Raw genomic sequence first — 15,929 nt, forward strand, 5'->3', positions numbered from 1 at the left:
AGGATCACAGTTCTTGGACAGCCTTAGCTACTTAGTGAGGCCCTTTACAACTCAGTGAGATCCTATTTCAAAATGAAGAATAAAAACTAGGGCTGGGGGTATAGCTCAAAGGTAGATTGCCCCTGGGTTCCATCCCCAGAACCACAAAAGATAAAAATAAAATAAAAAAGTAATTTCTAGAAATCTGTTTCCAGAGATTACTTATCACTGATATTATTTCAGCAATTTTTTTTTTAAACTCAATTCTGTTTCATACTTCTCAAAATTTAAGATACATAATGGTAAACAGTGAAAAGACTTCCTCTAAAACCTGACCCTAAGCATCCAGTTTGTAAGAAATTTCTCACAGCCGGGAGTGGTGGCACACGCTTGTAATCCCCGCGCTTGGGAGGCGGAGACAGGAGGACCAGGCAAGTTCGAAGCCAGCCTTGCTGGCTTAAGAGACCCTGTTTCTAAATAAAATACATTAAAAAAAAAAAAAAAATAGGTCTGGGATGGTAGCCCAGAGGTAGAAGGGTTCCATCCCCAGTACCACCAAAAAAAAAAAAAAAACTTCTCACAAACTTCCCCAAAACTATTTTATATAGATAAAAGTATATCATGTGCATATACTAATATACAAACCACTCTACCACTAAATAAAATGCAGGGCTAGTAACAGGCAATGGGAAGGCCTATGGTAAAATAGCTTGGGTTTGTAATCTGAATGTTTATATTGACTATAAACTTCCCCAACACTCTGGAAAAAGCAAATCATTTAATAGAAAATTCTATACAGTTCGTTCCCAAAACTTTTTGTGCATAAAGAAAGGAACTCGGACTCTTGATAAAAACGCAGATGCTGCGGCCTTTTACTTTTCTTTCAGTGCATACAATACATCGTCCTGGCTGACGTTGAGCCGCACACGGAGGAGCAGGTCGTTCCTGCTGGGCTCCGTGAGGAGGAGGCGGCAGGAGCCCAGTCGTGAACACACAGCCATGGTCTCTGACATGGTGGGGTACGGCAGCCCCTCCATTCTGCACAGGGCCACATGCTGACTGTATATCTAGACACAAAAGAGCAAAGTCAAAGTTAAGAGGAAAGGCAGTTTTGGGTCTGTATCTGATCATCTATTGCTTCTTCCGGAAAAAGGACATGCGCAGTGCCAAGGATACCAAACACTCCAGGAAGCATCAGTGGGGCCCCAACGGTGCACAATGCAAGAAAATGGAATGCCACCCGGCATCAGAAACAGCAGGTCTGAGGCCTGGTTCTATCGTTTACCTACACACGCGACACTGGGCAAGTTATTTCACAAGTAAAAAGGGCTAAGGGTGTGACTCAGAGATAAAACATCCCAGGGGTTCAACCCCTAGGTTCAAAAAAGGAAGTACTGGAGCTGGGCGTGGTGGCACACACGCTTGTAATCCCAACATTCAGAAAGCTGAGACCAGAGGATCGCGGTTCGCAGACAGCCTCAGCTACTTAGTGAGGCCCTCCGCAATTCAGTGAGACCCTGTTTCAAAATAAAGAATAAAAAATAGGGCAGGGGGTGTAGCTCAGAGGTTGAATGCCCCTGGCTTCCATCCCCAGACCCGCAAAAAAAATAAAAATAAAAATAAAAATAATTTAAAAAGTTATATATATATATATTTATGAGTCTATCCCTCCTACCAAGACTAGGAGTGTGGTAGAGCAGGAATACTAACCAATTCAGCTCAGGGTTCACAGCACTTACTACAGTTAATGGCATGTTGCCAATGTTTGGGAAATATCTACAAACTAAAATGAATAAAATGCTTCATCAAAGACCTGTCTCTGGCTCTACAACAATAAAGGGCAAAACATGACCTACAGATAAATTCATGAAAGAAAACCGGGCGTGGTAGTGCATGCTTGTAATCCCAGCATTGGGGAGGCTGAGACAGAAGGATGGTGGTTCACGGCAGCCTCAGCTACTTAGCGAGGACCTTTGCAACTCAGTGAGACCCTGTTTCAAAATAAAGAATAAAAATAGGGCTGGGGGGTGGGGGGGTGCGTGTCGCTTGGAGATAGAATGCCTCTGGGTTCCATCCTCTGTACTGCAAAGAAAAGAAACACACACACACACACACACACACACACACACACACACTTTAGCTTAGTTAGAATGGCACAAAATACAACTGTTATACGTTGACTGAATTTTTCACACATCTTTTTAGCTGCAGACCAAAATCTAGAAGGCTATGAGAAAAGATCAATCACCTGCTGAAATGTTGCTTCCTCCAGGCCTGTTCGATGGAACTCTGCAAGGATGGCTCTGAGGAAGCCCTGTTCCAGGACGGAGGAATTTCTGAAAGGCAACAGGGAAATGTTAGTTCTCATAAAGAGTTGCAGCACCAGCCCCGAGAAAAGCCAAACACAGCTTCTGTCTTTAGAGAAGAGAGAAAACATTGGGAAACATTTTCTATATCATGTGAGAAGTCCTGACCTCTTGCTCTCAGTGTCCAAAGTGACGGAGAAGCCACGGTACATACAAGTAATTGCATCTGGAATTACACCAGGACTTCAGAAACACCCAAGCCCTGTTTCATGAGCTGAGCGTGTCACACAGGGTGAGCACAGCTGCTCCCTTCGTCTCCCCACAGCAGTTTCACTCGATGCCTAAAGAGCAGCTCAGCAAATGCCAGGATCACCTGTATCCCAGGCTTCTGTCTATGGCTCCCTGGCTGGCCTATGCTGCTAAGAAAATGAACTGTGTCTTTAGTAAATGCACGTTGAATGAGTTAGCTCAGAAAAGGAAGCACTTTTCCAAAGCTCTCCTAGGCTGTCGACCTCCACTAGTGTTCCAGAGAGGCTCAGGAAACAGACGGACTCACTTGATGGCAGTGATGTATGATGAGGAGAACATCTCGTCCACAGCTTCCATTAAGTGGGCCACAGTGACCAGGCCAGGGGAGGACTGCCTCTGGGGAGAGAGCTCGCAGATCTCTGTGGCACGCCTGCAGAGGTCCAGGCAGCGCCGCGCATCTCCTGAGAGGGCTGCCACCTATAAGACCCAACATTTTACTCCTGCGGTCCCCCTGCCATCTCAGCAGGGAAGAACCATCAAATCATGTGTTTGGCTAAAAATGAAAAAGCAATGCTGAGAAACAGGGTCTCACTAAGTTGCTGAGGTTGGCTTACAATGTTCCATCCTCCTATCTTAGCCTCCCAAGTACTGGGATTACAGATGTTTGCTACCACGCTCGGCTGGAATAAATCATTACATCATGCCCGGGACTCATACTTGAGTCCAAACCTTTGTCTCATTTTTATGGATGACTCCACAATGGAAAAAGTTGAAATTACCAGCTTTATTTACTATTCAGAAAATGAAGTCTAAAATTGAGCCCTAACCCAATTTCATGACTGAATCACGGGAAACACAGGGTTCTCCGTCCCTGCGTGGAGAGGGGTAGCCTCACTCAAAGCAGTTGCCAAGGCCAGAGGCTCAGGTGGAGCCAACCTGGAGACCAGGCAAGCTTCTCTCACATGGTAACTTTTGGGGATGGCCTGATCAATGGCTAAGAAAATCTGGTCAATGGCTAAGAGCCAAGAATGGAGGAAGGGAAGGAGGCCACAAGATGGAGGACCCAGGGGAATCTGGTGCAGTGGTGAATTGCATCAACCCACAATGCCAAGGGCTCTCCTGTTGCTCCCTCCTCTCACAAGCACCAAGGCTGAGGGGCTCCAGGCCCCTTTTCTGGGAATCTTGGACATGGAAGGCAACTTGCATTTTAACTTTTTTCCCAGAAGAAAAAGAACTGTAATCCCAGTATTTGGGAGGCTGAAACAGGAGGATCAAGGTTTGAGGATAGCCTCACCAAACAGTGAGACTTTCATCAACCTAGTGAGACACTGTTTCAAAAAAAAAAAAAAAAAAAGGGCTGGGGTGTAGCTCTAAGGTAGAAGGTGGTCCCTGGGTTCAATTCTCGGCACCACAATCCAATCAATTAACCAATCAAGCTGGGCATGTTGGCACATGCTTATAATCCCAGTACTTGGGAGGCTGAGATAGGAGGATCGCAGGTTCTCGGCCAGCCTCAGCTAGCCTCAATATATTTTTAGATGGCCAAGAACCTGCCCTCTGCACCGATCCTGTTTCAAAGTAAAGAATCAAAAATAGGGCTGGAGATATGTAGGTATAGATTGGTGGGTTCAATCTCCAGTACCACACAAAAAATAAATAAATAAAAATAAACAAATTAAGTTCTCCTCATCCCTAGAGCACTCAGTACAAACACTCATGTGCAACAGGAGCTCAGCAAAGACCTGTTGACTGGCTGCGGGTGCAGCAAGGACCACCCCTGAAAGTAACTTACCTTCCGGGCTACTAACTGGAGTGCGTCATCCTCAAAGGCCTTTAAATGCTTCAGTCGGGACACGAGGATCTGGTGAAGTTGGCTGTGAGTATAGGGCTGGAAGGACATCCTGGTAAGGCCCTGGGGAGCCAAGATGGGAGGGAAACATAATCACTGACTGGCCAGGTGGAAACTCACCCTCAGATACCAAACCCAATCCCCAAGTCCTATGTAACGATTTACATGTGTCTTCCCAGGACTCCTGCTGCTTCCAGCTACTGTCATTACTGACAATGGACAGTGAGTGGTATCCTGCAAGGCAATAATTCTCAAACTGCTTTTTGTTTGCTTGTTTTTTGGGTTTTTTTTGCGGGTCTGCGGATGGAACCCAGGGGCATTTGACCTCCGAGCTACAGCCCCTGCCCTATTTATTCTTTATTTTGAAACCGGGTCTCACTGAGTTGCAGAGGGCCTCACTAAGTAGCTGAGGCTGTCCGCGAACCGCGATCCTCCAGGTCTCAGCCTCCCGAATGCTGGGATTACAAGCGTGCGCCACCACGCCCGGCTTCAAACTGCTTCTTTGTTTAAGAAACTTTCATCCTACCAGAACTAATTGAAAGGATGTAGAAGCAGATGGTCCAATTAATGTGGAGAGGAGGATCTTTGGAGCTACACTATAAATCACACAGCCCTGGTTTCCCTCATCTTGCTCTTCAGGATTTGTTTTAGCCGGAGCTAGTGGCGGAAGCTTGTAATCCCAGCATTCGGGAGGCTGAGACCAGAGGATCGCGGTTCACGGACAGCCTCAGCTACTTAGTGAGGCCCTCTGCAACTCAGTGAGACTCAGTTTCAAAATAAAGAATAAAAAATAGGGCAGGGGGTGTTGCTCAAAGGTCAAATGCCCCTGGGTTCCATCCCCAGACCCTAAAAAAAAAAAAAAAGATTAGATGTTTTGTTTCCCACCAAAGTACTAGACCTGTGTGAGCAGAGACTGGCTGCCTGGCGCACTCAGCTACTCTGGATGCTGAAACAGGTGGATCACACATTTGCAGTTGGCCTCAGCTACTTAGTGAGGCCTTCCACAACTTAGTGAGAACCTGCTTCAAAATAAAGAGTTAAAAATAAGGCTGAGGTGTAGCTGTGAGGTATAATGCCTCTCGGTTCAATCCCTGGCACGAGAAAAAAATAAAATAAAATAAGGGGTAGAGATTAGCTCAGTAGCAGAGGCTCCTGGGTTCAATCTCTAGTAAACACACACACACACTTAACAGGTAAGAGTGCAAAGATACAACATTCATACAAAATCATATATCAGTTTTTCATTCCAACACAGATATTATAAGCATAGTAAAAACCTTATTTCTTGATTTTCATTTCTCCTGCTTTTTTCTTTACTGAGGATTGACACCAAGGGTGCTCCACCATTGAGCTACCCCCCCCCACCCTGGCCCTTTTTATTTTGAGACAGAATAAGGCTAAATTGTTGCGGTTGACCTTGAACTTGCAATCCTCCAGTCTAGGCCTCCCAAATGATTGGGATTACAAAAATGCACGGTGTCATTCAGCTATCGATTTCTGAGAACAATTTGAGAACTGCCTAGGGCTTACCAGTCGGCTGGACACCCGGTTCATCATTATCCGCTCTGGTAGGTCCATGGTGTTGGCAATGGTCAGGACCACCAGCCGGGACTCCTTGTGAGTGGGCCAGTCAAAGAGATTGTATAGTACGTCCTGTTTGTGAGTCCACAGAAGGTCGAGCTGCCAGGGAAGGAGAGAGATGCGGGATCAGTCCACAAGACAGCGCCAGTGCCCTGGAGTGAAGATCTCTTGCTACTGTTCTATCTGCATGCGCTGCCATGTCACACACCAGCACTGCGAAGAGTCCGAGAGCAGGCTCAGGGGAGGTAAAAGGGAACCAGGACTCCCTTCCAGGCGGTGCTTGCTCCAGGCATCAAAGTTTATGCCCGTTTCCTCTCCTGTCCTCCCAGGGGCACCCACCTCATCCACAAGCAGGATGGTGGTTTCCTGAGGCGATCTTCGGGTGCAGAATCGCTTTGCCAGTAGTTCAGCTGCATGGTTAGCTGTTGCCTTCTGGCCGGTCAGCTTCTGTATTGAGGGAAAAACAGTTCTGGTAACTGCTAAGGATTTTATTCCCCTGGGCCTAGTCTGCAAAAGAAGAGGCTATTTTGTCTGAGAACTTTGGTATCCCATACTCTGCCTTCCCATCTAGTGATAACTTTAACCTGGAAGAATAAGAGAAGGCACCAAAGAAAAAGATAAAATTGTGTTTGAAATGCAAATGGGCCGGGCGTGGTGGCGCACGCTTGTAATCCCCGCGCTTGGGAGGCAGAAACAGGAGGATCGCGCAGGTTCGAAGCCAGCCGTGCGCGCTGGTTTAGGAGACCCTGTTTCCAAAATGAAAATGTAAAAAATAGGTCTGGGAGTGTAGCCCGGAGGTAGACGGGCTTCCAGGAACCCCAGTACCACCAAAAAAAAAAAAAAAAAAAAAAAAAAAAAATGCAAATGGGTCATATACTGGTCTCAGAAGCGACCCTAAAATCCCTACTGCATCAGTCTACTTGTTCCGAAGTAGTAAATAAAGAAGAGTGAGGTTTAATCCATGCCCTTCCTCTCACCCCTGTTCCACAGTTCACCCCTGACTCCTGTGAGTTAAAAGCTTTCTCTGTGTTGGTAAGTCCTGGCTTGCAGGACTTCATTATCTTGCACTAAAACCTTGAAGGTAAGAATTTTGCCTTCCTTGCCCTTAATACCACTATGCAAAGGACAATGCATGCACACAAAAATAAGTAAAACTTTTCTTCTTTATGCACCACTAAGAAACATGATTTTCCAAAAATCCCAACAGCTGCGCTTACCTGTAGGATCTGAACATAGACTTGGTGGGGCTCCGTCAGCTTCATGCCATTGACCTCGATGTACTGAAAGGGAGGAACATCGTTGGCTTCGGCAGCCTGCTGCAGGAAGCGCATCACCTCGTGCACAGTGGCAGTCTTTCCTGTCCCCGGGACTCCAGAGATGTACATACACCTAGGGCAAGAAGAGAGGCCCGTAGACTAGGGCTGTGACAGCTGCCTCATTCTAGAAAGGACTGAGAGCCCAGAAGTGTGGAGGCTGGACAGAAAGGTCTACACTAGAAGGCTGGTCAGAATAGGACTGTTTACATAGAATATTCATCCCACTAACAATACTGCATGCAACCCACCTGCCCAAATATGGACAATATCATTTTTCCTAAAAGGCAGAATTCTCACTTTTGGTGAATTACCTTGGCAATGAAACTGGCTTCAGAAGCTACCAGCTTAAGCAATGGTCTCATTCACTGACGGTGGAGTGAGCAGGGGCCTCTTCCCCATTCTACGCCACCTGCCCCAGCATGACTCACCCTCCAGTACGGTCAAGGAGTTTGCTTTCCACAAAGTTGTAGATGTTTTGGAATTCCTGATCTCGGCAGGGAAGGGACTCAGGCACAGCAGAAACGTGCAGCCTATGTTTGGTGGTAAATTAAAAAAAAAAAAAAAGAAAGAAAAGGAAAGGAAAAGGAAAAAGGAAGACTTTAGAGGCAATTCATCATCTACTCACTAATAAATGAAAACCTTCTCTAGCGTTTCCACAGAAAACCTCAATCACAAACACTAGAAAATGCTAGGATTGCCTTCATTCTCAAATCTCTCCTGTGGCCCCAATCTCTGGCCTCCCTGTTTCTAAACAAATCACTCAAATGGAACTCATTCTACAAGAATTTCTGATTTGTTTGACTTCTGACAAAATCTAGAATTTTACTTTTTTATTTTTCTTAATGGCACTGGAGATTGAACCCAGAGGCATTCTAACTCCGAGCTTTTTTTGTTTGTTTGTTTGTTTGTTTTTACTTTTTGTTTTTTTATTTATTTGTTTATTTTTAATGGTACTAGGGGTGGAACCCAGGGGCTTTTTTACCTCTGTGCTATACTCCCAGACCTATTTTATACTTTATTTGAAAGCACGGTCTCACTAAGTTGCTGAGAGCCACACTAAGTAGCCGAGGCTGGCTTCGAACTTGTGCGATCCTCCTGTCTCAACCTCCGATGCACTGGGATACTTTTTGTTTTGAAACAGGGTCTCACTAGGTTGCTGAGACTGGCCTCAAACCTGCAATCCTCCCCTCTTAGCCTCCCAAGCACTGGGATTACAGGTATGTACCACCATGGTTGGCTGGATTTTAATTTCTTTTGCGTGTGTATGGGGGTGCCGGGGATTGACACAGAGGCATTGTGCCTCTGAGCTACATCCTGAGCCCTGTTTTATTTTGAAACAGGGTTTCACTAAGCTGCTGAGGCTGGCTTTGAACCTGTGATCCTCCTATCTCAGCCTCTCAAGTACTGGGATTACAGGCATGTGGTATGTCACCTGGCTTGGATTTAACATATCTAAACAACCCATGTAGATGGGCATAGTGGCACACCGGCAATTCCAGTACCTGGGAAGCTGAGACAGGAGGACCACAGGTTTGAGTACAGGCTTAGCAACTTAAGAGCCTTAGTATAACTTAGCTAGACTCTGCCTCAAGTTAAAAAAGTAAAAGAGGGCTGGGAGTGTAGCTTGAAGGTAGAATGCTCAGGGGCTAAACCCCCAGTACCAAGAACAAAATAATAAAGAACCCATTTGGTTTTAAATGACACCACAAGTAAGAGGTATATCCTGACTAATGGCCTCTCATCTCTGAGAAGATGGTGGCAGCAGACTGTAAGGCGACTCCTTCCAGAGCTGCAAGAGAGGCTTGTCTTTCTAAACACTCGTTTCACTCTCCGCTGATATAATATACATGCCCATTTTACATGAGGAGAGTGGAAGCCCCATGCCCCCGACTATCTGAACACACCCAAAAGCAGCACTACCTCAGCCGGGCCTCCTCCAGCACGTTGGCAGGCTCCTGTGCCGCCAGGCTCCGGCTGCGGATCTGGGGAGTGGCATGACGTGGCGTTCTAGGTTTAGGCTGTATTCACAGAAGAAAATACAATTCAGAAGGAAAACAGGTCCCAATACCCATCCAGAGCATATCGCAGTGATCTGGTAAAGGGAGGAGAGGCGGCGAACTCCTCCTACTTCCCGCCTGTATAAAGTGCCAGCATGCCCTCCTACCACCTCAGACCACACACACACTTTGCCCATAGATAAAATGTGATTTTTTTTTTTTTTTTTTTTTTGCAGGTCTGAGGATGGAACCCAGGGGCATTCGACCTCCGAGCTACAACCCCTGCCCTATTTTTTATTCTTTATTTTGAAACCGGGTCTCACTGCGTTGCAGAGGGCCTAAGTAGCTGAGGCTGTCCGCGAACCGCGATCCTCCGGTCTCAGCTTCCTGAATGCTGGGATTACAAGCCTGCTGCCACCACACCCAGCTGTGATTCCTTTTTTTTAATTAACAAAGTATATCAGGATTTAGGAACAATGTTATTCTGGGAAAAGAATTTAAACTATCCATTAAATACTATTGGTAACTAAGATATATTTTTATTTTGTGGAGCTGGGGAGTGAACCTAGGGGCATTCTACCCCTAGCTACATCCCCAGCCCATTTTTTATTCTTTATCTTTGAAATAGGTTCTCACTAAGTGGCAGAGGGCCTCACTAAGTAGCTGAGGCTGGCCTCAAACCTTGAATCCTCCTATCTCAGTCTCCCAAGTACTAGGATTACAAGTATGTGTCACCATGCCCAGCTTAAGATATTTTCTTGAAGGAAAAGAAATTATTAAGAAATCCCAATGGTTGCCCAAGAGAGAGTAAAAAAAGAGCTTTAAATTGAGTTTGATTACTAAGATCTTTCTCTAGGTCTGCTTGAAAATATAGTCATGTCGGACTTCCGGGAAGATGGCGACCGAGAAAAGCGGGGCTTAAGAGCCCCGCTAACAACAAATCTCCATTACCACAAAATCAGCGCCTTTCATAGCCAGAAAACACCATCACCAGTGAAACAAAAATCACCAGGCTCCAGAGAGAAAGCGGACTGAGAACAGAGCCACAGAGGAGATACACCGGCCTCGCGCCCGAGGATGCGGCAGACGCGGCAGCAGCGCCATACTGCTGGCGGCAGCGGCGAATTCACCAGACGGCCACAGCAAGCCGAGGTGAGCCACTGCGGAACAGCTAGGCGAGATTTCTCCGCGCAGAGAGCATCTACAGCTCCCAGTGGCCGAGCTCAGCACACGCTGCAGGGATTCAGAGTAGAAATCAAAATGAAGAAGAAAAATGCCAGCCCCACAGCCGAGGGCGTAGCAGCGGCGCCATATTGCTACCGGCGGCAGCAGCAGCGAATTCAGCGAGGCCAGTACAGCTACATCTGCGTACTCAAGAACAGTGAGTCAAACTGCGGGCCACAGAGGAGAAATCCCTGGGACTTGACCCAGTGGGGGAGGGGCGGTGGCAGAGATATCACACCATAGGAGAACATGCAACCTGGCACCCCCCACAGTCTAAAGCAGCCTCTATCGACTCTCTGGGTCGGAGACTCTGTGATAAAACCCAGTAAAGGAGTAGTGGGGTCTGAGATACTACTGACTCGAGATCCAGAACACCTTAAGGGAAGTCATAGTGACCCAAGGGAAGAACCCAGAGAAGGGACAAACATCCAAAATCATGGGAAAGAGGAATAATACTGGAGCAATGAATGCCCACAACCCCACAACATCAGAACCCGATAAAACTGAAAATCAGAGATTTCTAGAAGATCAAATCAGGAAAATAACTGTAGAAATAATAGAGGTGCTTCGAAAAGAACTCAGAGAGAGCCAAAAAGAGATAAAGGATGCAATTAATGAAGAAAAGGCCTCAATTCAAAGCACAAACAACCGATTAGAACACATGGAGAACAGAATCTCGCTCTTAGAAGATGAGCAATCCAAAAATGAACTCATAGTTTCTAATCTAGAAAAAAATATCCGACAGCAGGAATCTGATATTGAAGAAATATGGGCCCATTTTAAGAGAGCTAACCTAAGAATAATTGGAATAGAGGAGGGAAAAGAAAGTGAAACCAAAGGGATCAACAATCTCTTCAAGGAAGTAATAGCAGAAAATTTCCCAAACATAGAGCAAGAGGTTGATACAAAGGTCCAGGAAACTTATAGAACTCCCTTTAGACAGGATCGGAGAAGAGGATCCCCACGCCACATAATTGTCAAAATGACCAATGTGGAAGCCAAGCAGAGAATCTTAAAGGCAACAAAAGCAAAGGGCCAAGTGACATTCAGAGGCAAACCAATTAGAATCACTCCGGACTTCCCAAACCAAGTTATGAGAGCCAGAAGGGCTTGGAGTAACATATTCCCAATTTTGAAAGAAAACAACTTCCAGCCAAAAATTTCCTACCCAGCAAAACTTTCTATCAAATTAGATGGAGAAATAAGAAGCTTCCATGACAAACAGAAACTGAAGGAATTTATGTCTTCAAAACCAGCACTAGAGAAAATACTCAAAGAGATTAACTACAAAGAAATAGGTAACACACTCCAGAACTAGAGAAACAAGATTTTCCATCCAACAGACAACTAAGATTGGTTATCTGTGGAGATTCATTATTTATGTTAGTCTTTTACCTATCTCTAAAGGGTATTGTTTGCCTTTATTGTTGTTAATTTTTAGGATTTCTAGTTGGAATATAAATATACCTTCAGATATAGCATTTGGAAATATTTTATCCCATTCTATTAGTAACTGTTAACTCTGTTTACATTGTCTTTGGATATACAATTTTTTTTTTTTTTTTTTTTTTAGGGAGTTTGTATACTCCTCTGTTGCCTGTGCCATTGAAATCATAACCAAGAAATCACTGCCAATTTCAATGTTGTAAGGTTTAATGACCCAGATTTTCTCCTAAAAGTTTATAGTCTTAAGATTTATATTTAGGTCTATTATCTATTTTGAGTTAATATTTGTATATGGGATTAGGTAAGGGTCCAATTTTATTCTTTTCCATGTAATTATTATTTTTTAACAATATTTAGTTAAAAGATTAATATTTCCACCACCGAATGTTCGTGGAAACCTTGTCAAAAATAACTTGACAATATAGGGAAGAATTTAGCTCTAGGCTTTTATTTAACTCCAATGGTTTATATATCTGCCTTTAGAATAGTACTACACTGTTTCAATTATTGTAGCTTTATATGGTTTGAAATCAGAAAATATATATCTTCTAGCTTTGTTCTTTTTCAAGATCGTTTTGGGTACCTAGAGTTCATATTCCATATTAGGATAGATTTTTTTCTGAAAAATAAATATATAAATATATGATAGTTTCACCTAAAAAAAATAGAAAAAAATATTCTCTGGTAAGAAAGAAAGCAAAAAGAAATATTGAAATGTTATCTTTAAGTCATCAAAAGCTTGGTATCAGACAAATGAAACTGTTATGTGAGATTATCATTTTTAATTTTAGATAAATTGCCATAATACTAGATGTCAACTACTAAGCCAAGCATGGGAGGGAGGGATAGGGAGAGAATGGGGTGGGGATTGGGTGGGGGCTGACTGGGAAAAGTGTGCATGTATGTCTACAAAAGTATGTATCCTACTATGATGTATGAATACAGTGCACCAATAAAAAAAAAATTAAAGAAAATATAGTCATGTCTCAAGGCTAGTTTCAAACCCACCATGATTCATGAAACCTCATCAAATTCTTCTACTCCAGGGTGAGGGCTCAGGGTCACAGCTTTATTCTCCCTTTTGCCTTGCTACTGGCTCTAGAGCAGGCCTGCATCTGGCCCTCCTCCTCAGTGACTCAGTGTAATCAGCTCAAATGTGTCAGTTTTTAAACAAACACCCTCTAGCTGAGCTGAGCTGAGTTGAGCCACAAGTGCATACATAACGTAGAGAATGGATCCATTATGACTGGATTCATTTTCAGTTCCCGGGTTCATTTATTCCTTCGTGGACATTTTGGTGGTACTGGGGTTCCTGGAAGCCCTTCTACCTCTGGGCTACACTCCCAGACCTATTTTATATTTTTATTTGGAAACAGGGTCTCTTGAGCCAGCACGGCTGGCTTCAAACCTGCACAATCCTCCTGTCTCCGCCTTCCAAGCGTGGGGATTACAAGCGTGCGCCACCACGCTCAGCCAGGAGCAACAGTTTTGAAAATAACAAATCTGTGTTCAGAATCCAGTTATTACTAAGTGGGCTTGCATCTGTAACCTTTAAGCTAGAAAAGGGACCCTTTTTTGCAAAATAAGCCTGAAAGGACCTCACCGTTTTCTGTGGTGTCTTGGAGGGGGTCTGTACAGATAGCTTCAAGGAAGGCTGCAGGTTCCTGAGCTGGCGACGTCGGAGACTTCTCCTGGGAAGGGCTGTAGTGGAAGCCTCTTCCTCCTCGCTGCTGGTGTTGAGAACCTCTGCTACTGGCAAGAATTCTTCTTCTTCTTGGTCACTTTTATTATTTCCTAGAAACCTGAATGGTGAGAACATATTATTTGCTGAGGTTTGGTGTGCCAACCTAAGAACTCCATGAAGATCCGTGTGGTTTAGAGGCACTACAGTCTCTCTTGCTACCAGGCAACAAAAGATTTGTCCCACTTCTTGGGCATCCCAAGATGCTCTGCTAAGGGTGTTATTTATCTCATTAAACCCCTCAACAACTTGTGGCTTGTAGTATTATTATTCCTATCTTATACATGAGAAATTGAGGCTTAGGAAACTTAATCATCAGCGTGTGTTTTTAGGCATCCCATCCACCAACAGTTTGCTGGGAATAATGACTTGGGGACACAGGAGCCACATAAGGTCGACATTTTTTTCCTTTCAAATTATAACCTTTTTATGGAACTTAACATGATGACAGAAAGGTTAGGTAAAAGCTGAGTTTAAACAAACCAGAAAATAACAAAGAATAGAAAAGGCGTTAAAGGATGAGATCACAGAAACTATAAATGACAGCAATGTTAAATGTTTTTCTGCTTGCCCCTTGGTAGTCTTACCGAAGCTGCTGTCTAATCCGATTCAAAGTCAAGAGAGAACTCTTTCTTCGGATTCGGTGGGAAGTTGTGGTGGCTTCATTTTGAGCCTCTGGTTCGTTTGCCTCCCTGCAAGGCATCACGCAAGGTTACGGGAAGCAGTTTTGGGCACCAAGAACCACAATAGGTATTAGGACAGCAAGGTAGCCTGGCTGGCTTCTATTTGTTTTCATCTACCTTGGAAAGAGTTAATCACCTCTTACTAGAAAAAAACAAACTTATAAATGGAAATTGACTCACACTCCGAGGTCAGTTTGTCTAAAGCTTGTAATTTATCTATTTTATTTATAATTTTGGGACTTGGAATTAAACCCACAATCATTCTACCTGAGCTATACCTACAGTTACTTTTTATCTTTTTTTATGCAGTACTGGGGACTGAACCTAGGGGCCTTCTACCTTAATGTTATATCCCAAGCCCTATTTATTATCTCACTAAGTTGTGGAAGACCTAAGCAGCTGAGGCTGGCCACAAACCTGCAATCTTCCTGTCTCAGCCTCCCAAGTATTGGGATTACAAGGGTGCCTCACCACACCCAGCTATTTAACATTTTAAATTAACTTATTTATTTTGTGGTGCTAGGGATTGAATCCAGGAGCATTCTACCTGAGCTATACTGCCAAACTGTATCTACCTACCTACCTATCTAGTGTATATGGGAGGTACTGGGGATTGAACAGGGGGATTCTGCCTGAGTTATATCCCTAGTCCTATTTTATTTTTTATTTGAGAACAGGGTCTCAGTAAGTTGCCGAGAGCTTCACCAAGTTGCCGAGGCTGGCCTCAAATTTGCAATCTTCCCGTCTCAGGCTCCTAAGTACTGGGATTACAGGAGTGTGCCACCACACCCAGCTTTATTTTTTTATCTGCAAACAGAGTCTGGCTAAGTTGATGTCTCACTCAACTGCTAAGGTTGGCTTCAAACATTTGATTCTCTTGTCTCAGTCTCCCAAGTACTAGGATTATAGGGGTGTGTCACCACGCCCAGCACATCCTTTTCCATCCTGACACAGGGTCTTGCTGGGAGGCTGAGGCTAACCTCAAACCTGTGATCCTCCTGTCTACACCTCCTAAGTACTGGGATTGTTTGAGTGAGCCACAGAGCCCAACTTAAAGCACATCATTTATATCACACTTACCACCTCTCCAACTATTGACCAGAATATAATAATTCCAGGTAGAATTTCTTGTCCTTTTTTGTTTCTGATGCATCTATGAATTTACTTTGCACCAGGCTCAAGGTTACCAGAAATGCAGATACATATTCGGTATAAAGCATTTATTGAACCACCTATTGTGGGCCAGCTGTGGGGAATTTCTGTTCAAAAAACTATGAGCTATAGAATTTCTGGCTAGTTATATTTTCATTGTACAGCTCATCTACAAATATTATCTAGAGTCAAATTGCAAATCTGTTCTAGATGCATTTTTTTAAGCTGAACTCAAGAATGTCTTCCAGTGGGGGGGCCCAACAATGTGATTTTATTTTATTTCATTTATTTATTTGTTTTGTGGTACTGGGGATGGAACCCTTCTTGGGCTACACTCCCAGACCTATTTTATATTTTATTTGGAAACAGGGTCTCTTAAGTCAGCGAGACTGGCTTTGAACCTGCG

The 15,929-nt window shown here is 44.1% G+C and overlaps 1 protein-coding gene across 1 annotated transcript in view; it reads right to left on the reverse strand.

Annotated features, from left to right (window-relative positions):
• Positions 1–851: 851 nt before the first annotated feature.
• The window catches only part of ORC1 (origin recognition complex subunit 1), a gene marked incomplete at both ends in the record, with an annotated part of 29,097 nt that continues 14,019 nt past the window's right edge, over positions 852–15,929 (reverse strand). Inside the window, 11 exons of the mRNA XM_080691416.1 lie at positions 852–1,046; positions 2,228–2,315; positions 2,842–3,011; positions 4,327–4,446; positions 5,914–6,063; positions 6,304–6,411; positions 7,182–7,353; positions 7,709–7,810; positions 9,201–9,298; positions 13,551–13,749; positions 14,276–14,380. Coding sequence (XP_080547542.1) covers positions 852–1,046; positions 2,228–2,315; positions 2,842–3,011; positions 4,327–4,446; positions 5,914–6,063; positions 6,304–6,411; positions 7,182–7,353; positions 7,709–7,810; positions 9,201–9,298; positions 13,551–13,749; positions 14,276–14,380 — 1,507 coding nt within the window. The remainder of the gene's footprint in view (positions 1,047–2,227; positions 2,316–2,841; positions 3,012–4,326; positions 4,447–5,913; positions 6,064–6,303; positions 6,412–7,181; positions 7,354–7,708; positions 7,811–9,200; positions 9,299–13,550; positions 13,750–14,275; positions 14,381–15,929) is intronic.

Source organism: Muscardinus avellanarius (assembly GCF_963383645.1).
Source record: "Muscardinus avellanarius genome assembly, chromosome: 3".
Lineage (NCBI taxonomy): Eukaryota > Metazoa > Chordata > Mammalia > Rodentia > Gliridae > Muscardinus > Muscardinus avellanarius.